The sequence below is a fragment of the Zea mays genome, chromosome 9 (assembly GCF_902167145.1).
Source record: "Zea mays cultivar B73 chromosome 9, Zm-B73-REFERENCE-NAM-5.0, whole genome shotgun sequence".
NCBI lineage: Eukaryota > Viridiplantae > Streptophyta > Magnoliopsida > Poales > Poaceae > Zea > Zea mays.
Window position 1 is genome coordinate 73599826 of NC_050104.1, and position 23440 is coordinate 73623265.

At 43.0% G+C, this 23440-nt stretch overlaps 1 protein-coding gene across 6 annotated transcripts; it reads right to left on the bottom strand.

Annotated features, from left to right (window-relative positions):
- Positions 1-10542: 10542 nt before the first annotated feature.
- Positions 10543-14107, bottom strand: LOC100279490 (serine--tRNA ligase, cytoplasmic). Of its 6 annotated transcripts, none has more exons than XR_004852668.1 (6): positions 13861-14107; positions 13705-13775; positions 13187-13292; positions 11698-11795; positions 10886-11032; positions 10543-10744 (listed from the first exon to the last, which is right to left on the bottom strand). XR_004852668.1 is itself a non-coding variant. In XM_035962555.1 (4 exons), the coding sequence occupies exons 1-4, from the start codon at positions 13991-13993 to the stop codon at positions 11749-11751; spliced, it is 357 nt and encodes a 118-aa protein (XP_035818448.1). In that variant the 5' UTR covers positions 13994-14107; the 3' UTR covers positions 10885-11748. The 6 variants fall into 6 exon arrangements, 1 of the variants encoding a protein (XP_035818448.1); XR_004852670.1 differs by adding an exon at positions 12070-12136 and having other exon boundaries at positions 10886-11795; positions 13187-13609; positions 13861-14103; XR_004852669.1 differs by adding an exon at positions 12070-12166 and having other exon boundaries at positions 10886-11795; positions 13187-13609; positions 13861-14103.
- Between the last annotated feature and the right edge of the window lie 9333 nt (positions 14108-23440).

A 23440-nucleotide genomic window follows, 5' to 3' on the forward strand; every position in this document is an offset into this window, starting at 1 on the left:
GGAAACATGACAGTGTTACAGTATGCTCAGGCCTTTAATGACCTGTGCCAGTATGCTGGGTATCATGCAGACACGGACGAGAAGAAGAGGGACAGGTTCAGGAGGGGGCTCAGCACTATGATCCGTGACCGTCTCAACATCGTCAGGGCCAATAGCTATAATGAGTTGGTCAACATGGCCATTTCTCAGGAGGACTGTATCACAGCTCGTCAGGCAGAGAAGAAGAGGAAGACCCCTGTGGCAGGACCTTCAGCTTAGCCACAGCGTTTCAGGATTGTGTCTGACACTCAGAACAGGGGACCACAGCAGCAACAGGCACCCAACCGTACCCAGTTTCCATCTCAGAGGAACAATCAACAGTAGTAGCAACATCGTCAAGCCAATGACAACAGGTGTTTCACATGTGGCAACCCCGGACATTATGCCAAGAATTGCCCCAGAAACCAGCAGAGGCAGGGGCAGAATGTTAATCAGAACCAAGGCAAGCGGCAGAAGGTGCAAGTGAGGCAAGGCAGGCTAAAATTCACCACCATGGCTGATATTCCGGAGGGAGCACCCGTCATGACTGGTATCTTTACAGTTTTGAATTATCCTGCTATTGTTCTTTTTTATTCTGGTGCATCACACAGTTTTTATCAGTGCCAAATTTAGTGCCAAGTGCCAATTACCTTTTCACCACACCGATGGGGGTATTACAATTTCAACACCAGGAGGCAGGGTTGCCACCTACCAAATCAACAGGCAAGTGCCTATGAAATTGGGTAGTCTTGTGATTAGAACCACCCTTCTCATCTTAGGACTGGATAGCGTGGATATTATATTGGGAACTGATTGGTTATCTAGGCATCAGGAAGTATTGGATATTGCAGCAAGGGCCATTGAGATTCACTCCCCTGCTTACGGCGAGACTATTTTATATTTGCCTGATCAGGGTTGTACCTGTTCTTGTGCATTCACTATGATAGAGTCACCAGTGGAAAGGATCCCAGTGGTCCGGGACTACCCAGATGTCTTTCCGGATGAATTGCCAGGGATGCCACCTGATAGAGACATTGAGTTCGCCATCGAATTGCAACCCGGGACTGCTCCTATCTCCAAGAGACCCTATAGGATGCCTCCCGCGGAATTGGCAGAATTGAAAATACAACTGCAAGAGTTGTTGGACAAGGGGTTCATTCGCCCAAGTACTTCACCTTGGGGATGTCCGACCTTATTTGTGAAGAAAAAGGATGAGAGTTGAGAATGTGTGTTGATTACCGCCCTCTCAATGCGGTGACCATCAAGAACAAATACCCACTGCCTCGCATTGATGTTTTGTTTGGTCAGTTGGTGGGAGCCAAGGTATTCTCCAAGATAGATCTTCGCTCGGCTTACCATCAGATCAAGATCCGTGCCAGCGATATTCCCAAGACGGCCTTCTCTACCAGATATGGGCTCTATGAATTCTTGGTGATGTCTTTTGGGCTGACCAATGCCCCGGCTTATTTTATGTACCTGATGAACTCAATATTCATGCTAGAGTTGGACAAATTCGTGGTCGTTTTCATTGATGATATTCTGGTCTATTCCAAGAATGAAGCCGAGCACACTAAACATTTGCATACTGTACTTCAGAGGCTGCGTGACCATCAGTTGTATGCCAAATTATCTAAATGTGAATTCTGGCTGAAGGAAATTAAATTCTTAGGTCACACAATTTCTCAGGATGGGATATCTGTGGATCCTGAGAAGGTACAAGAGGTGATGGATTGGAAACCTTCTACCACAGTGCGGCAGATTCGGAGTTTTCTGGGATTGGCAGGGTATTATCGACGATTTATTCCGGATTTCTCTAGAATTGCCAAGCCAATGACTGAACTGTTGAAGAAGGGAGTCAAATATAATTGGAGCCAAAAGTGCGAAGACGCCTTTCATACACTAAGGCAGCATTTGACAACAGCCCCAGTGCTAGCTCAACCTGATAACATCAAGCCCTTTGAAGTTTATTGTGATGCTTCTGGTACTAGATTGGGATGTGTCTTAATGCAAGATAACAGAGTAATTGCTTATGCCTCCCGAGCACTCAGACCCCATGAGCAGAACTACCCTACACATGATCTGGAGTTAGCAGCCGTGGTTCATGCTCTCAAGATATGGAGACACTACTTGATGGGAGCTCACTGTAACATTTACACTGATCACAAGAGTCTCAAATACATTTTCACTCAGGCAGATCTTAACATGAGGCAGAGGAGATGGTTAGAGTTAATCAAGGACTATGATTTAGAGGTGCATTACCATCCGGGCAAAGCCAATGTTGTGGCAGATGCCTTGAGCAGAAAGGCCCAGTGCAATTGTATGAACATGGATGCAAGAGTTACCACCCTGTGTGATGAATTGTGCAAGCTGAACCTGGAAGTGGTTTCTTGAGGTGATTTAAATTATATCTCGGTGGAGCCCACATTACAAGAGCAAATAGTTAGGGCACAGATTGAAGACAAGGGTGTTCAGGTTATCAAAGAAATGATCAAGCAGAAGGCAGAGAAATACAAGTGCTTCCGTCAGGACAGCAAGGGAATTCTATGGTTTGGAGATCGATTGGTTGTTCCCAAGGACCCTGAGCTCAGAAAGAAGATATTGGATGAAGCTCACCTTTCAAAATTCTCCATGCACCCCGGCAGCAACAAGATGTATCATGATCTCAGATCCTTGTACTGGCGGACCAGAATGAAGAGGGAAATTGCCAAGTACATATCTGAGTGCGATACCTGCCAGAGAATCAAAGCCAGTCATTTGAAGGCAGCAGGCCCTTTGCAACCCCTTCCCATACCATCTTGGAAATGGGAGGACATCTGCATGGATTTTATCGTGGGATTGCCCAATACCTCCAGGCACCATGATTCCATTTGGGTTATTGTAGACAGAATGACCAAGACCGCTCATTTCTTACCAGTGCATACCACCCACAAGACAGAGAAATATGCAGAAGTTTATGTTGATCAAATAGTGCGGTTGAATGGTATTCCAAAGACCATTGTATCTGACAGAGGAGCACTGTTTGTGGCACACTTTTGAGAGCAGCTACAAGAATCACTTGGGACCCATGTAATACGAAGCTCAGCATACCATCCTCAAACAGATGGCCAGACAGAGAGAGTAAATCAAATCCTCGAAGACATGTTGCGAGCATGTGTACTACACTACAGAAAGGATTGGGACAAATGTCTTTCTTTGGCAGAGTTTTCTTATAATAACAGCTACCAGTCCAGTTTGAAGATGACACCTTTTGAAGCCTTGTATGGGAGAAGGTGTAGGACCCCGCTGAATTGGTCTCAAGCAGGAGAGAGGGAAATATTTGGGCCAGATTTGGTACTTGAAGCAGAGGAAAAGGTCAGGGTCATTAAGAACTTAGAAGCTGCTCAAGCCAGGCAAAAGAGTTATCATGATAAGAGGCGGAAACCTCTGCAGTTTGAAGTGGGGGAGCATGTTTATCTTAAGGTGTCACCCACCAAGGGTGTCCAGAGATTTGGGATCAAGGGCAAGTTAGCTCCTCGCTACATTGGACCCTATGAGATCAAAGCAAGTTGTGGACCCGTAGCCTATCAATTGAAATTGCCACCTCACATGTCAGCAGTTCACAATGTGTTTCATGTATCTCAGCTACGGAAATGTGTCCGCCTACCCACTGAAGTGCTACCTGAACCAGACCTTGAGATAGAACCAGACTTGTCCTATCAAGAGTACCCTATCAAGGTATTGGATCAGAAAGAGAGGTCAACGCAGGCAAAGTCGATCAGAATGTATAAGGTTTAGTGGAGTCACCATTCAGTAGAAGAAGCTACATGGGAGACTGAGGATTTTCTACGCTCTCGCTTCCCCGACTTTCTGCCCAAAGGAGTCGGTATGTAACCCAAAACCCCACCCCCACCTGCCCTTTGAATACAAATATAAGAAAAACTTAGATGTTAAGGGTAGTCTAAGTTGTGGTTTTGACTTAAAAAGGACTTCCTTCTGAAGTCGCAAAGAGAATGACATTCGAAGAGCAGTTAACTAGAGAGATCTGAGCAGAGACAGGAGCAACGCACCAGCACACCTTCTTGGCACCCCTCCAAAGGGCTCTCCCTAGAATCTCGGGACGAGATTCCTTTTAGGGGGGAGGGCTGTAACACCTCAGGTGTCACTTTGGGTGTTCACCCAAGGCTACACCATTTAAACCTACTATCACATGTGGTTTAGTTGGAGCAAAGTGCACCAAACTTGGAAATCAAAATCCTAAGCAAGTGCAACCCATCTTAGATATCGTACCCTAACCTATCATGCACCTCTAAAGGGGAGAATTGCCCAAAACCCTAATGCAAACCACTTTGAACAATGAGAACCCTAGAAATAATTATGACCAAAGGGTCATGAAAACCATATGATCATGACTTGGGCCAAATATAAAATTTGTAGTACACTTAATAACCTACAAATAATAGTAAGAAAGTAACCCCAAAAAGATTCCAGAAAAGCCCCAAAAGGTTCACCCAAGGGTTGAGCACAATAGAAAAATCAGGATTTTTCTAAGTCCAAAACCAACCTTTGGCCAAAGACCACACATGTTCACCCTCATTCAAACTTCAAAACATTTCGACCCAATTGACAAAGTGGCGCCAAATTACCTCTAGAACACCCTGGAAAGGGTTGAGCCCAACCCTAAGTCATTTGACACGACTTGGCACAAGTTTTGTCTCGGTTTGGACATCTCTGACATAGCCGACTTCCCACCCCTGTATCTCTCTAACCCGGCCACATCTACCCTTGGAACTCACATGAACTAGGTAGCTCTAGGTGCAGGGAAGAGATCTCTCACAGGTCCTAGGGCAAGATTCGTACGTTTTGGCCGCTCAGCAGAGGGAAGAACAGAGGCAGAAGCAAAGAGCCATGTGTTCGACGCGCTCTGAGCTCGCCAGAGCACGCCCGACGCACGCCCCCGCGTGCCCCGCGTCGCGCCAAAGCCAAGCCGGCGCCACGGCCCGCGCCTACGCCTATAAAGCACCCAGGGATTTCGACCGTACCCCTCCGCACGCGCTCGACCTCACCGGAGCCCAAAACCACCGGCGCTTGCCCGTGCACGGCGTGCCCGCGGCCGCCCGATCCCCCGCCACTGTAGACCGGCCAACAGAACCCTTCCCAACCCCGTCCAACCCTCGGAGAAGACTGTGCACACCTCGGTGAAGCTCCCCGAGCGAGGAATCGGAGTTTGCTTCGCCGGAGAAGCCAGTCCACGGTCGCCGGACTCCACCCGACCGCCAGTAAGCGTAGACCGGGTAATCCTCTGCTCTATTCTTTAATTCCTTGTGCACATAGCCTCTACGTCACCCCGTGAAGCTCACTGTGCCATTGGATTGAACTAGATCGCCGTGATTTAGCCGGAACAACCGCCGCCGACGAGAGCACCCGCCTGCGCACGTGGACCGGACGATTCCGGCCACCCCCGCCGTCGAGCCGTACACCGTTGTGACCGCCAAGACCTCCCGGAGCCAACCCCGCCCCTCGCCGGACCTCTCTCGCCGCCGGTAAGCCACGCCGCCCTTTTCTCTTTTCCAGGAACTGTTTAAACCTAGGGAGGGACCGCGGGGGAGAAGAAGAAAAGGCTAGGGGGTTTTGCGCGTTGTCAGTGACTCAGAGGAATAGTAGCGCAGGGGTATAACTGAGAGAGTTAGTTTGGAAAGAACCCGAGGACTTCGGTGCAAAGTGGTTTTTCCAGGAAACCTTTTAAAAAAAATCTGATTTAAATTCAAACAGAGCTTAAACAATTCATATCTTCTGTTTTGTTCACCCAAATTGAGTCAAACCAATTTTGCCAGATCTTAAATAATGTAAACTACTTAAGAAAAATATAAAACCCCTAAGTGTTACAGAAAACTTTAAGGTTTTGATTTAAATATTGATTTAACCAAAAGCTAAATAATAGGAGGAAAAATGGTTACACTGTTAGACTGAGGCTAAGAAAATTTGGAGAAGTACCTAATTACTTCCTAACCTGTTTAAAAATAATAAACCCCTCTGTACACCCAGTTGAGATAGAGTTTACCATTTAAACCCTTTTTAGCCTAAAGTTAAAGAAAATGTTAATGAAGGTTTAAATAAGGAACCAGGGAGCACCCATATTTTTGTTAGTCTACTTATTCAGTATAGTTCACTAGAAAAATTTATTATACCCTGGTTTAGTACAAAATAATTGGGATACCTTTTATTTTAAGAAAACAAGGAAAACTTAGAAAAACCCTAGAAAAATAACCCCAAGGTGAAAACACCCCAAACCTTGGGATAATTAATGTTTTGTTATTAAGAACATAGGAAAAATATGAAATCTGCTGTTTGACATTTTTCAAATAACAAGGCAGTAGAAAGTGCCTTTTGGGCATTTAACTTTAGAAAATCACAACTAAATAACCATCAATTAACTCTCTGTGATTTTTGGCACAAAAGCTTGTTATTACTATTAGATACCAACAAAAATGACCCTTAGGACAGAACTTACCCCTAGTTAAGAGTTGTAGTGCAAAGTGACCTCCTTTGCCCAACTTTTGTTATTTTTGTCCAAGGCCTACTCTTTTTATTCTGGACCTCAAATTCATATGACAGACTACAGTGACCAATAGTAACCCACTGAAATTTTTACAAAAGTTTTGGGAAAAGTTATACCACTGTTGTAGTTCAAACCCACACTAGAATTCTTAATTAGAAAATGAAAAAAGGGAAAATTGATAATGGAAACTTGTGTCACCCTAACCCAACTAGCAAAACCCTTTTTAATTTTCCCACTGAAATATGTAAGGGAAAATACAAATCCATTATGCTTACCCTTAACAAAACCTAAGCCTAGAGTGATAGGCACAAACCACTAAAGGCCACGTATGACCAAGAAACCCAAAGTTACTAACTAACTTAGTTTTTCTTCCTTTAGCTTAATGGTATTAAATCCTGCATAATCATGACATACATCTTCATTGCATTCGATAGACTGCAACCTCGCTGACGGAGAGTACGTCCTCGTGCTAGAGCAAGGTGTTGCTCAGGAGGTAGCCCCGGATCGAGCACCAGAACCTGCACCAGAGGATCTGCCTGCCACAGCTTTGGAAGGCAAGCCCCGGTTTATGCATAACCTGTTATTTATGCTATTTTACTATACTTAATGATTGTAGGATTGAATGTGCACTTAGGTGTAGGAGTTGTTTGAAACCCTAGTTGCATGATCTCAGGAATCCTATTGAGATGGATACTAGTATGCTAGGTCGAGTAGCTACTTTATTAATTAGAATCTCGGTAGAAGTCGAGTGATTTTCTAGCACTCGCGCGAGGTCAGGAATTGGTTGTACCCACTTTCATATCATAATGATGCTGGCCTGTGGACAACAATCCATGGGGATTGGTTGTCTACGAGATGGGAAATTGGAATAAGGATTAACGTGCGGATACCTGTGTCAAGCGTTTGAACGTACTAAACACATACCGAGAAATATGGTAAATCGGTAAGCCTAGTACCTGAGTGAACCTGCCCGCAGATTGCCCTCCTCACGCGACCTGAGATGTGGTCTCCCATTCCGGTTATGGTGGGTACAAGTGCGGTCACTGCACGATGGCAGTCGGGGTCAGTGAGGCATTGTACACCAAGGCGGTGAGCCCCTTTCTGTTGCCAGGGAATCGATGGGGACGGTTGATATGTGTGGGGACGGAGTGCCCCTACATGTCGTGTGTTTAGGTTTACCTTGCAAGGATAAACTCGATTCGAATCGTCTACTTCTCGCAGCTAATGAGACTGCTTGATCTATTGTACTGCATTGAGTAACAAGTGGAAATATGATGAGTTGATACAAGATGTTGATTGCTAAAAATGTTTGCTACTATGTATGAGTAGATAGTACATATTTAGCCTTAAGAGAGTCACACTTAAACTTGACAAAGCTAAAACTTGATTTATAAACTCAGCTAGTGCTTTTGGCAACCAAACCCCACATCCAAACAGCTGCATGTCTAGAGGTAGAGGAGTAGACTCCTCACACCGGGTAAGTCTAGCTGAGTATTAGTATACTCAGCCTTGCTTGTGGCATAATTTTACAGGTTCTCTGGAGGATATGGTTGCTGGAGTGACTTGGCCGTCTATATTGCCACCGGGTTGGACTGTCGAGTGGGACCCCGCCTTGGCTGAGGAGGAGCATGAGGAGTGATGGGACAGGCTTCCCCATCTCTCTGTTTACTTACCGTTAGTTTTATTCCGCTGCACTTCGAACAATGATGACTACTTTTGCAAAGAAACACCGATGATGATGTAATAATTTAATACTCCTTAATGTTTGGTTTTATGCTTTATTGTATTTGCTCTGTGACTCACCATCGAGTGAGACTGTGGTACTTGATCCTGTCAGAGGCCTCGTCGGACTAGATTCGAGGGATTGACGGGTTTCTTGCTATAAGTACCCCACAACCACCTCCACTCCAACCATCCAAGCATTCACTACATCTCATTCAATACAAGAGCAATATACACCACTCCAAATACACAATTCAAGAGATCAATCCGCTCAAAGTCTCAAAATTAACTCTAGCGCATTTAGACTTGTGAGAGGATCATTTGTGTTTTCTTGTGCTCTTGTTTGCTTGGTTGGCTTTCTTCTTCCTCAATCTTGTTCTCTAAGTGACTTGTAATCAAAGCAAGAGACACCAAGCGTGTGGTGGTCGTTGTGTGGTCTAAGTGACCCGTTTGATTAAGGAGAAAGCTCACTCGGTCTAAGTGACCGTTTGAGAGAGGGAAAGGGTTGAAAGAGACCCAGTCTTTGTGACCACCACAATGGGGACTAGGTTCATTGGAACCGAACCTCAGTAAAACAAATCACTGTGTCATTCGTTTTACTTTCTTGGTTGATTTGTTTTCCCCTCTCTTTCGAACATGGATTTTATTCTAATGCTAACCCTAGCTTGTAGTGTGCTTAAAGTTTGTAAATTTCAGTTTCCGCCTATCCACCGCCCCTCTAGGAGACTTTCAATTGGTATCAAAGCCCGGTGCTTCATTAGAGTTTAACAACTCGAAGTGATGTCGAGAGATCACACCAAGAGGGAGATGAAAACGGCTACAAGCCACGGGAAGGCTCCATCAAGGGAGTCCGGCGCCAAAGGAAGGGAGGAATCACCTCCCCGCGTCAAGTCGCACTGGAGTGGCGACAAGAAGAAGAAAATGAAGAAGGTCTACTACGAGACCAATTCTTCGTCGCCCTCCACCTCCGGCTCCGACGCGCCGTCCGTCACTTCTAAGCGCCATGAGCACAAGAAGTTTAGTAAGATCCCCCTACGCTATCCTCGCATTTCTAAACGCACTCCTTTACTTTCGTCCCATTAGGCAAACCATCGATTTTTTACGGTGAAGATTATTGTATGTGGAGTGATAAAATGAAGCATCATCTAACCTCACTCCACGCAAGCATATGGGATATTGTTGAGTTTGGAGCGCAGGTACCATCCGTGGGGGATGAAGGATATGATTCAGACGAGGTCACCCAAATCCGACATTTTGACTCCCAAGCCACCACTATACTCCTCGCCTCTCTATGTTGAGAGGAGTATAATAAGGTGCAAGGGCTAAAAAGTGCCAAAGAGATTTGGGATGTACTAAAGATTGCACACGTAGGGGATGAGGTGACAAAGATCACCAAGCGGGAGACGATCAAGGGGGAGCTCGATCGATTCGTCCTCAACCAAGGAGAGGAGCTACAAGCAATGTACAACCGGCTCAAAACCTTGGTGAATCAAGTGCGCAACCTCAAGAGCACCAAATGGGATGACCATGAAATGGTCAAGGTTATTCTAAGATCACTCGTTTTTCGTAATCCTACACAAGTTCAATTAATACGTGGTGATCCTAGATATAAGCTAATGTCTCCCGAGGAGGTTATAGGAAAGTTTGTGAGCTTTGAATTGATGATCAAAGGCTCCAAACAAATTGTCAACTTTGAGCAAGGCGCCACCTCCACACACTACTACAAATCGTGTCATATGAGATGGTTATTTTTTAGCTATTAAGACGCTTATGAAGTGTCCAAATTTGATGGAGTCGCAAAAGATGTTCCACATCTGAGATGGTTATAAACCGTCTTAAAAGATATTATATAAGACAGTTTTTAATTTACAACCGTCTAAAAAAGGTATTTGTTTAAGTCATTTTGTCCAATAAACCGTCTTAAATTAGTTTTTTGTTTAAGACACTTCTTCTAAAGAACCATCGAAAATACGAACATGATAAGTCACAAAGTATTTATCAAACTGACTAGAATATCCTATAATAATAGACACTTGCAACAGAAAAACCATCTTATTTAAGAGACTGGTATTGGACGTTTTAGAAACTGTCTTATTTAGGAGACTAATATTAGACGTTTTGGGAAGTGTCTTATTAAGATTTAAATGAAATGACTTACATAGCGGTACATTCTTCAATTTATACTCATTTTTAGATACCACATTAAAATAATTTGAAAGAGAAATATACATACACATATATTTAATAACATTGTAACTAATATAATATAGATAAGTACCATTCAATATCTCATAAATAAATATTGTCAAATAACTCATACATAAGTGTACTCTAAAGCCAAAACTAAATACTAATTGAAAAACTTGGTTATCAACTGTTTGCACTAATATTGAGCCTAACTAAGTATATATGAATTCAAGTCTCCACACTTGTGCGGCCACCAAAATTTGAGTTACATTCCATCTTTTCCTGTAAAACAAATAGGAGAAGACAATAATTAGTAGTTAGACACATTTGAACACCTCATATTGTGACATATCACAAAGGTCATATAGATGTGTATAAAATGATAGAATTATGCTAGATTTTGCATCTATCAAATAAACTTACCTTCTCTGAAACTTTGCTGGAAACAGGCGCGCTGACAATTGGTGAGACAATTATTTTTGCCACATTTGAGCAAAACTTGCATTTGAGTCAAGCAGATTTGATGGACCAAGAAATAGTATATGAAGAAGCATCCGACACTCTCCCATCCTATTGAAAATAACCAAGGAATTAGTAAGTAATTATGTATGAAATAGAGAATATAGGTCATACGACTTTAGAACTGTGGGGTTCTATGTTTTAGATATGTGTAGGTCTCTTTGCTCTATTATTAGCAACGTCAATTTCTAGTATTCATAAGGTTATATATTTGTTTGTAAAGAAAAATAATTTAACAATGTAGTATTACTACATCCAAGGCACAAACACTAAAGCAAGTAGAAGTAGAATAAGCTGGTGTTAGAGAAGGCGAGTGGTTAGGCATGATAGATCAGTCTGCTTCACAGAAGAGAACTTACCAACAAGGAATATAGACATGCACTGTCTTCTGGACTAACATGGTATAGATCTCACAAAAAACTAGTTCTCACAAAAATCATTTGTTGGGCTAAAGAACATGTACATCATAACATGGTATAGATCTGCATTTCACCCCTTAATAATAATTAGCAAGGACAGGTAACCAAATAAGTTGTTCAAGAAGATCAGCTGAGGAATGAACTGGTACTTGTTTCAAATGAGTACATGTAGAAAAAACATAATATATTAACTGTAACATATGTTGTTAAAGGATTGCTTCTACATAATTGTTGTAGATCCTTGTCTCAAAATGGAATGTCATAATGTCTGATGAAATAAAAGGTGAATAAACTTACCATGCATTAAGACCAAAAAACGCTTTGAAGTAACTAATCACAATCACAAGGTTATTTCGTGCAACTCCAAGAATCAACATCTTCATTGTATATTAATCCTGTGTAGATTGAAAAAATTGTCGTCATCATAATTACATAGCGCCCATCAAACACCATCTCCATTATGTCTCCAAGTTTCTATGATAAAAAAGATGTAATGGTTGCATTATTGTGAACAAAACTATGTTCTCTCGTATCCCAGATACTTAAGTAAAAAGCTCTTGGGGAATACAGCTAAATGATCCAACTCAAAAACAAGTTTTAGAATTGTAGTACAGAACCATAAATCCATAGATAAGTGAAGCAAAATGCAATCAAGCTTAGTGGGCAAACCTGTGACACCAGCAGTACATGGAGTAGAGTTGGCATGATCTCATTTGTCCCCTTGATCATAAGATGTCTGCAGAAGGTTATCTATCTGAGACAATGGCTGCAAGGAAATAAAAAATGGATGTAAAGTAGAAGGAATGAATTTACCTGAAAATGCATGTGCATATCGATATCCAACAGGCAAAATGAATTAGAAACAAGCAAATCCATTTCTAGTTCTTTAAACACTACAGATTTTAAAAATCCATGTGAAAGAGTTGGCAGATGTAATTCTTTTGCTACATGATATGATCTTGAAGCTGAACAGTGATATCCATCTTAAAATGTGCGTCTTAAATAAGCATATCTCTAGTAGTGTTTTCCCATAATTTCTGACAGAGGTTAGTCTCCACTTATTAATCTAATTCCTAACTGATTCTGGAAGTCAGACCATCGAGCTGAACGAGCACAACTCCAATTTCTAGCAATTGCGACTCCGAGGACAACAAGTCCATTGACTTATTTCCTTGCTGTATTCTCATATATACTTCACGCTAAGCATAGCTATTTATTATGTCCTATTCATGTTAGATAGGTACATACATATATATATACATATATATATATATAAACACTAAAAACAGGTCTAAAGATTCAGCTCCGTTCTCAATCGTGCAACCACTGCTTTGCCGGATCACGGATGGGCCCACCACCGTTCGTCCCATCGCGCACTCTGTTGCCGCGGCAGCTGAATTAGCCGTATGAGCCCATCTGCTACCCGATGCTCGCATTTCTCAACCCGCAATAGCACAAAAAATCCCTAATCTCCACCCTCCAAGCTGATCAAACAGTCCCAAAAAATTCCCGCGGCTTTTCAGCCCACTTCTATGAGAATCACTTTAGTCAAAACCGTCTAAAATCAACGTGAACACAAAATCGGTCGAGTCGTTGCGATAGTAGGAAACCACCACTTTCTACATCTTAAACTCTATCGACTCTTTTATCTTCCTCCACATGTAATCTCCACGATACTCAGATTCTCTCCACAGTCAGGTTTGTAATAACTTTGAAACATGCTTAACACAAGCAATACTGGCGGTAAAAAAGCACATGTAAATAGAGAAAAGTTGAGAGCATATACCCTTTTCCAATGCGACAATATCAAGCATCCTGCAAAGGTCCACGTGGTTCTTCAAATTATCCTCTACTCTCTTCTCTCCAAATGCCCGTACAATTTTATTGTTTGCCTACAAGTAGTAGTTTTATTCAGTTCATCTGAAATTTATAACAATTGGATCAAAATTCAGAGGGACCACTGGCAATTTCAATACGGGACCAGAATAGGAATGCAATATTTTTTTGTATCTTCACATAGAACCCTAAAGCACAATTAGAATTCCAACAATCAAATTGTGAGTGTGAGAATCAGGGTTGGAGTTGACAGTGGAGCTAATATTTAGGATGTCACACTACAGTCTAACGGTTACTTCAGTGGAAAGCAAATAGCCAGAACAAACACCAACTAAATTTCCATGAGCTTCTTTGCTTCCTCTTCTTGCTTGCTCTGCAAAGAAACACGCCACAGTCACTCACATGAAACCCAGAACCCCGAGAAGAAAAAGGGATGACGAGCGCTTCACAATTCTAGACGGAACGTACGGCTTTGAGCTTGTCGATCTTCTTGCTGGTAGCGTTGAGCTCCTGCCGGATCTTATCCAGCTCGAACTGCCCTGCAGCATGAGGACGCCTCAGAGTCAGAGACCAGCCTGTGAGGAAGGAGACGGGGGCAGGGTAACGAGGAGAGTGGACACTTACTTTCGCGCCATGCCTTGTCGAGGGCGATGACCTCGTCGACGAGCTCGACGGAGGCGAACCGACTGCACTGGGACTCGTGAATAAGGTCCGGGTTGCCGCCCTTGTCAGTGCGGAACAAGTTGATGTCGAGCATCGTCGCTTGCGACGGCGGCGACGGCGGCGGCGAGGGGTGAAGGCGAGCAAGTGAAACAAGCGGGCACGACTGCACGAGGTTAGGGCAGTCCTTTCGTTTGACGTCGCAGGTGGGCTTGGCAGGCTATTTGGGCCGACTACTACAGTCTATGCTGAAATATGGGCCGGACTTTTTGGCAGCAAGAGCAGAATAAAAAATAGAAGCTCAAAGCACGATCCAGCACGAAATAATATAGAATGTGTTAATATAGCCCGAAGGTAGATCTGGACCGGGTCTTAAATTCCGGTCCTTTAAGCCCAGCACAGCCTGCACAGCTGGTTCATCGACTCTCAAAAAAAACTTTAGTGGCTACGCATGTTATCTAAACTTGTTCTACCGTATGAATCAAAATTGTTGGTCCTAGCCTTCTACGAGAGCTAATGTTATTGCCACTACACTGTCCTCTCTTTGTGGCCCTCCTCGGAGCGGGGGCGGTGGAGGCAGCAATGGGGAACCGGCGGCGGAGGATCCGGATGGGGAGGGGGAGATGAAAGAAGGGAGAGAGAAGGGGATGGCGGCCTCGCGAGGGTTCCAAAGTGAAAGAAGCCAGCCGGATGGCCGCGTGAAATGGATCAAGTCGCATGGACGGATGTGGTTTTTGGGGCGACGTGGATAGCTCCACCTAGAGAAATCCTCTCGATTTTAAATGTAAAGAGATGTTTCTATCATCCAACCTGTCTATATAGTGACCCACTATCAGTCACACACTTAACTATATAGCGACCGATCATAAGTGGTTAAATTTCTAGACTTTTAGTGATCGATGGGCCATCCCTACAAACACATAATTAGATTTTTCTTTTAAAAAAAAAAGCTAATCGAAAAAAAATCGAATAATTACGGGGACTTCTACATGATATGTTAACATGATTCAAACATGTTTTGCGCTTTAGAAACACTATGGAACATATTTAGGTCAATCTAAGCATAATTTACTATTTACTACGTTTTTCACAATATGTCTTATCAGAAATATCATACAAAGACGGTTTTATGCTTACAAGTTTCTAGTATACCCACTAACATCTAAGACAGTTTGTATAGTCTAGATGACTCTAATAATATCTTTATTTGAGATGGTTTCATATACAGAAGTGTCTAATATACTAATCAAAATATAAGACAATTCTTGTAAACTTAATGCCTCAAAAGGTATATTTATTTGAGACGGTTTTCAAAATCAATATGTATTAAATCAATATAAGACATTTCCTACCATATATATGTCTCAAAAACCTTCTTCATTAAAGACGGATCTCCAACAAATCGTCTTACCTTACTCATCACCATATGATAAAAGACACTTCTATAAAATGCACTGATATTTGTCTTAAGATGTATGTCTTAAATAAGCATATTTTTAGTAGTGACACCCGAGGTGCAACCCGTTGCATTCAAAGCGATGGAGGAAAAGAAAGAGGAGTCTACCTGAAGTAGGCTCCCCATCGACGCCTCCAAGCTCGACAACGAGGAAATGGCGCTCATCATCAAAAGCTTTCGCCAAATCCTCAAGCAAAGGAAGGGGAGAGACTACAAGACCCGTTCCAAAAGGGTGTGCTACAAGTGTGGTAAGCCCGGTCATTTTATTGCAAAATGTCATATATCTAGTGACAGTGTCAGGGGCGACGACAAGAGAGGGAAGAAGAAGGATAAGAAGAGATACTACAAGAAGAAGGGCGGCGATGCCCACGTGTGTCGGGAATGGGATTCCGACATGAGCTCCACCGACTCCTCCTCCGACGAGGACGCCGCCAACATCGCTGTCAACAAGGGACCTACCTTCCCCAACGTAGGCCACAAATGCTTCATGGCAAAGGACGGCAAGAAAAAGAAGGTACAAGCTAGAACCACCCCCAAGTATACTATATCTAGTGATGAGGGTAGTTCTAGTGATGATGAAGATAACTTGCTTAGTCTTTTTGCCAACCTTAACATGCAACAAAAAGAAAAATTAAATGAATTAATAGGTGCTATCCATGAGAAGGATGAACTCTTGGATAGCCAAGAGGAATTCCTTATTAAGGAAAATAAAAAGCATGTTAAGGTAAAGAATGCTTATGCTCAGGAGATAGAAAAATGTGAAAACTTGACTAGAGAGCTTAGCATTTGTCATGACACTATTTCCAACCTTAGAACCGAGAATACTAATTTAATTGCTAAGGTTGAGAAATCAAATGTTTGCCATGATTCAATTGACAATCTTAGAAATGAAAATGCTAGTTTAATTGCTAAGATTGATAAATTGAATGAATCAATTGCTAGCCTTAAATCTGAGAATGATAAGTTAATTTCTAAGGCTTAAGATTTGAATGTTTGCAATGTTTCTATTTCCAATCTTAGAAATGAGAATGCTATTTTACATGCTAAGATTGATGAATTAAATACTTGCAAACCCTCTACATCTAGTGTTGATCATGTTACTATTTGTACTAGATGTAGAGATATAAATGTTGATGCTATCCATGATCACCTTGCCTTAATTAAACAACAAAATGATCACATAGCTCAACTAACTGCTAAAATCAATGAGCATGAGATAGAGAATGAAAATTTTAAATTTGCTAGAAGCATGCTCTATAATGGGAGACGCCCTGACATCAAGGATGGCATTGGTTTCCAACAAGGAAGCAATGTCAAGCTTAATGCCCCCAAAAGATTGTCTAATTTTGTTAAGGGCAAGGCTCCCATAGCTTAGGATAACGAGGGTTACATTTTATATCGTGCTGGTTATCCTGAGCACAAGATTAGGAGAATTCATGCTAAGAAATCTCATTCTGTTTCTCACCATGCTTATATGTATAAGAATGAGGCATCTAGCTCTAGGCATTCCACTCATTTTAAAATGCCTAAAAAGAAAACTCCTACTACATCAAATGACCATAACATTTTATTTAGGACTTTTGATGCTGCTTATGTTTTAACTAACAAATCAGGCAAAGTAGTTGCCAAATATGTTGGGGCAAACATAAGGGATCAAAGACTTGTGTTTGGGTTCCCAAGGTGCTTGTTTCTAATGTGAAAGGACCCAAGACCATTTGGGTACCTAAGAATAAGGCCTAAATTGTTTTGCAGGTTTATGCATCCGGGGGCTCAAGTTAGATTATTGATAGCGGATGCACGAACCACATGATAGGGGAGAAAAAGATGTTCTCCTCCTACGAGAAAACGAAGATCCCCAAAGAGCTATCACATTCGGGTATGGAAACCAAGGTTTGGTCAAAGGACTTGGTAAAATTGATATATCACCTGACCATTCCATTTCCAATGTTTTTCTTGTAGATTCTTTAGATTACAATTTGCTTTTTGTATCTCAATTATGCAAAATGGGTTACAACTGTCTTTTTACGGATATAGGTGTTACTGTCTTTAGAAGAAGTGATGATTCAGTAGTATTTAAGGGAGTATTAGAGGGTCAGCTATACTTAGTTGATTTTAATAGAGCTGAACTCGATACTTGCTTAATTGCTAAGACTAATATGGGTTGGCTCTGGCATCGCCGACTAGCCCATGTTGGGATGAAGAATCTTCACAAGCTTCTAAAGGGAGAACACATTTTGGGACTAACCTATGTTCATTTTGAGAAAGACAGGGTTTGTAGCGCATGCCAAGCAGGAAAGCAAGTTGGTTCCCATCATCCATACAAGAACATCATGACGACCGACAGGCTGCTTGAGCTACTCCACATGGATTTATTCGGCCCGATTGCTTACATAAGCATCGACAGGAGTAAGTATTGTCTTGCAATTGTGGATGACTATTCTTGCTTCACTTGGGTATTCTTTTTGCAGGAAAAATCTCAAACCCAAGAGACTTTACAGGGATTCTTGAGACGAGCTCAAAATGAATTCGGACTGAGAATCAAAAAGATAAGAAGCGACAACGGGCCGGAGTTTAAGAAATCTCAAATAGAAGGCTTCCTTGAGGATGAGGGCATCAAGCATGAGTTCTCTTCTCCCACACACCTCAACAAAATGGTGTAATGGAGAGGAAGAATAAAACTCTACTGGACATGGTGAGGACAACGCTTGATGAGTACAAGACTCTGGACCGATTTTGGGCTGAGGCGATTAACACCGCTTGCTACTCCATCAACCGGCTCTACCTTCACCGAATCCTCAAGAAGACATCTTACGAACTCCTCACCGATAAAAAGCCCAATGTTTCATATTTTAGAGTCTTTGGTAGCAAATGTTTTATTCTTATTAAAAGAGGTAGAAAATCTAGATTTGCTCCTAAGGCTGTAGAAGGCTTTTTACTTGGTTATGATTCAAACACAAGGGCAAATAGAGTCTTCAACAAATCCACTGGATTAGTTGAGGTTTCTTGTGACATTGTGTTTGATGAGACTAATGGCTCCCAAGTGGAGCAAGTTGATCTTGATGAGCTAGATGATGAAGAGGCTCCGTGTGTCGCGCTAAGGAACATGTCCATTGGGGATGTGTGTCCTAAGGAATTCAAAGAACCTACACAATCTCAAGATCAACCATCATCTTCAAATCAAGCATCTCCACCAACCCAAGATGAGGATCAAGCTCAAGACAATGAAGAAGAAGATCAAGAAGATGAGCCACCTCAAGAGGAGGACAATGATAAAGGGAGAGATGACAATGATCAAGACAAGGAAGATGATCAAGAAGTACAAGGTCAAAGACCGCCACACCTAAGAGTCCATCAAGCGATTCAAAGAGATCACCCCGTGAACTCAATTCTCGGTGACATTCATAAGGGGGTAACTACTCGATCTCGAATCGCTCATTTTTGTGAACATTACTCTTTTGTGTCCTCTATTAAGCCATACAAGGTAGAGGATGCACTAAGAGATTCAGATTGGGTGCTGGCAATGCAAGAGGAGCTCAACAACTTCACGAGGAATGAGGTATGGCATTTAGTTCCACGCCCTAATCAAAATGTTGTAGGAACCAAATGGGTATTCTGCAACAAGCAAGATGAGCATGGTGTGGTGACAAGGAACAAAGCCCGACTTGTGGCCAAGGGTTATTCACAAGTCAAAGGTTTGGATTTCGGTGAAACCTATGCACCTGTAGCTAGGCTTGAATCAATTCGCTTATTACTTGCCTATGCTACTTACCATGGCTTTAAGCTCTATCAAATGGACGTGAAGAGTGCCTTCCTCAATGGACCAATCAAGGAAGAGGTCTATGTTGAGCAACCTCCCGGCTTTGAAGATAGTGAGTACCCTAACCACGTTTACAAACTCTCTAAGGCGCTTTATGGGCTCAAGCAAGCCTCAAGAGCATGGTATGAATGCCTAAGAGACTTTCTTATCACTAATGGCTTCAAAGTCGGTAAAGCCGATCCTACTCTCTTTACTAAAACTATTGCAAAAGATTTGTTTGTATGCCAAATTTATGTTGATGATATCATATTTGGGTCTACTAATAAATAAACTTGTGAAGAGTTTAGTAGGATCATGATTAAAAAATTCGAGATGTCTATGATGGGGGAGTTGAAGTATTTCCTAGGATTTCAAGTCAAGCAACTCCAAGAGGGCACCTTCATCAGCCAAACAAAGTATATTCTAGACATACTTAACAAGTTTGGAATGAAGGATGCCAAGCCCATAAAGACACCCATGGGAACTAATGGGCATCTCGACCTCGACACGGGAGGTAAATCTGTAGATCAAAAGGTATACCGGTCGATGATAGGATCTTTACTCTATTTATGTGCATGTCGACCAGATATTATGCTTTCCGTTTGCATGTGTGCAAGGTTCCAAGCCGATCATAAGGAAGTTCACCTTAGGGCCATGAAAAGAATCATGCGATATTTAGTTTATACACCTAAGTTTGGTATTTGGTACCCCAAGGGATCCACTTTTGATTTAATAGGATATTCCGATGCCGATTGGGCAGGGTGTAAAATCGATAGGAAGAGCACATCAGGGACTTGTCAGTTTCTGGGGAGATCCCTGGTGTCTTGGGGTTCAAAGAAACAAAACTCAGTAGCTCTTTCTACCGCCGAAGCCGAGTACATTGTCGTAGGTCATTGTTGTGCCCAATTACTTTGGATGAGGCAAACCCTCAGGGACTATGGCTACAAATTGAGCAAAGTCCCTCTCCTATGTGACAATGAGAGTGCAATCTGCATGGCGGATAACCCCGTTGAACACAGCCGCACTAAGCACATAGACATTCGCTATCACTTTTTGAGGGATCACCAACAAAGGGGGGATATCGAGATTGCTTATGTTAGCACCAAAGAACAACTAGCCGATATCTTACCAAACCATTAGATGAGAAAACCTTTACCAAACTTAGGAATGAGCTAAATATACTTGATTCTCGGAACTTTGATTGAAACTTTGCATACATAGCTCATCTATATACCTTTGATCATACCTCTTTTATGTCTACGCCTAATGTGTTTTCAAGTGTATTTCTATGCTAAGTCGTAGATTGAAAGGGAAATGGAGTCCTCGGCGAAGACAAGGCTTCCACCCCCACTCCACTCTATCGGTATCGTTTACACTTCGCTATCACTCCACACCACTCTTCGATTGGTATAATCTTCACTCATCTTTACTTGTACCAATGGGAGAGAAAGTAAAAGGGCTCTCAAACGACTCCGTTTTTGGCGATTAATGCCAAAGGGGGAGAAATATTAAGCCTAAAGCAAAAGGACCGGACCACCACCTTTCGAAATTTTTTAATTAACATAATTCAAATTGGTATGTTTTCAATTGGTTAGTATTTTCAAATTGGTATCTAAATATACTTCCAATTGATATTTATTAAAACCCTCTTGAAAGCTAAGAGGAGAATTTCATTCAGGGGGAGTTTTGTTTAGTCAAAGGAAAAGCATTTGAAACAGGGGGAGAAAATTTCAAATCTTAAAAATGAGAAAATTTCAAATCTTAAAAATGCTTCTCACAATCTTATTCATATACCTTTGACTATTTGCAAAAAGACTTTGAAAAGATTTTCCAAAAGAATTTGCAAAAACAAAACAAGTGGTGCAAGCGTGGTCCAAAATATTAAATAAAAGAAAGCAACCATGCATATCTAATAAAACTATAAATTGGTTTAATTCCAAGCCACCTTTGCATTTACCTTATGCAAACTAGTTCAATTATGCACTTATATATTTGCTTTGGTTTGTGTTGGCGTCAATCACCAAAAAGGGGTAGTTCAATTCTGCACTTATATATTTGCTTTGGTTTGTGTTGGCATCAACCACCAAAAAGGGGGAGATTGAAAGGGAAATAGGGTTTAACCTTTTCCTATAAATGATTTTGGTCGTTGAATGCCCAACACAAATAATTGGACTAACTAGTTTGCTCTAGATTATATATTCTACAGGTGCTAAAGGTTCAACACAAACCAATATAAAGATCAAGTTAGGGTTCAAAAAGAAAGGAGCAAAATAAACCAAAGAGCACCCTGGTCTGGCGCACTGGACTGTCCGGTGTGCCACCGGACTGTGTTCGGTGCACCACTGGACAGTGTTCGATGCACCAGGGTCGTACACTCTGAACTTGCCACCTTCGGGTTTCAGAATAGCCGCTCCGCTATAATTCACCGGACTATCCGGTGCACCAGCGAAGCAACAGCTAGCTAGCGCAACGGTCGGCTTCAACGGTCGCCTGCAACGCTACAGTGCGTGAACAGGTCGCACAGAAGTCAGAGCAGCCGCAGACGGCGCACCGGACAGTGAACAGTGCCTGTCCGGTGCGATATCGGACTGTCCGGTGCCACAAGAAGACAAAGCTCCAACGATCAAAACTGTCAGAACACTAACGGTTGGGTAATGTGGCTGGCGCACCGGACAGTGTCCGGTGGCGCACCGGACTGTCCGGTGCGCCCATCAACAGCAGCCTGCCCTAACGGTTGAATTCGTGGTTGGGGGCTATAAATACCCCACAACCACCTCCACTCCAACCATCCAAGCATTCACTACATCTCATTCAATACAAGAGCAATAGACACCACTCCAAAGACACAATTCAAGAGATCAATCCGCTCAAAGTCTCAAAATCAACTCTAGCGCATTTAGAATTGTGAGAGGATCATTTGTGTTTTCTTGTGCTCTTGTTTGCTTGGTTGGCTTTCTTCTTCCTCATTCTTGTTCTCTAAGTGACTTGTAATCAAAGCAAGAGACACCAAGCGTGTGGTGGTCCTTGTGTGGTCTAAGTGACCCGTTTGATTAAGGAGAAAGCTCACTCGGTCTAAGTAACCGTTTGAGAGAGGGAAAGGGTTGAAAGAGTCCCGGTCTTTGTGACCACCTCAACGGGGACTAGGTTTATTGGAACCGAACATCGGTAAAACAAATCATCGTGTCATCCGGTAACGCCCTGAATTTGGGGGTAAAATTTTTTTTCTTCTTTTTACTCACCAAATTCAGGCGTTACTCCCTTTTCTTTTCCTATTTCGCTCCTTCTTCCCAATTTCAAAGCAGTATAGCGACCGGTGTCTGTATTGCATGTGTACAAAAACTAAGTTGACATGAGCGTTGCATCATGCCGAGGCATATTTCTTTGTCTGATGTCGTGTTCAATTGCGTGTGTTGCTTCGTCTCGTTTTGGATTTTGTTTCGCGTTTGGATTCCGATCTGTGGTTGTGCTCGTCGTGGGTTGTTGTCCCGCAGTGCGGCCCGACCCGATCCGGCCTAGCTCGGCCTGGGCTTGGCCCGCGCACCCCTGGCGCCCTGCCCCTCCCTATGTCATGCCCCCCTCCCCTGGTCTCTTTCCCCTCATTCAATTCTCCTGCGCACAACTCCCTCTCTCTCCCACCTCTCTCTCTCCCCATGGCGCCCTAGGTTTTAGAGATGGTGATCGCCGGATTTCGACCCCGAGGTGAGCTCCCTCTCCCTCTCTCTCTTCCCCTCCACCTCCCCTTCCTTCTCCCCTGCGCGCGTTCCCTGCGCGCGCCCGCGCCCCGGTGGCGGCCCCGTGGCCGCGCCCCTCTCTGCCCCGGCGGCGGCTCGGCCCGGCGACCCAGCGCCCACGCCCCTGCCCCGGTGGTCCCCGCGCCCGCGCCCCGGCGGCCTCGTGCCCCGGTGGCCCCGCATCCTGCGCGCCCCGCGACCCCATGCCCTCGTGCCCCGGCGTGGCCTCGCGTGCCCCCGGCCTTCCGAAGAACAGTGTATGGGTTGTATGAGTTCACTGTTATGTCTTTTGGACTAACGAAGGTCAGGTTATCATCAGCTCAGGATCCGACCCACATTTCGAAGATGACATTCATTACCAAGTATGGGTTGTATGAGTTCACTGTTATGTCTTTTGGACTAACGAATGCACCAGCCTTCTTCATGAATCTGATGATCAGTGTATTCATGGATTTGCTTGACAAGTTTGTGGTGGTATTTATTGATGATATTCTTATATATTTCCAAAGTGAAGAAGAGCATGTGAATCATTTGAAGATGGTATTGCAGAGATTGCGAGAG

What these genes read in the sequence shown, in the direction of transcription:
- LOC100279490 (XM_035962555.1), bottom strand. Translation starts at nt 13,993, where the DNA reads ATGCTCGACATCAACTTGTTCCGCACTGACAAGGGCGGCAACCCGGAC. An exon ending in CGACAAGGCATGGCGCGAAA is followed by an intron (nt 13,776 to 13,860) that starts GTAAGTGTCCAC and finishes CTCATGCTGCAG; the next exon opens with GGCAGTTCGAGCTGGATAAG. An exon ending in AGATCGACAAGCTCAAAGCC is followed by an intron (nt 13,293 to 13,704) that starts GTACGTTCCGTC and finishes TACTACTTGTAG; the next exon opens with GCAAACAATAAAATTGTACG.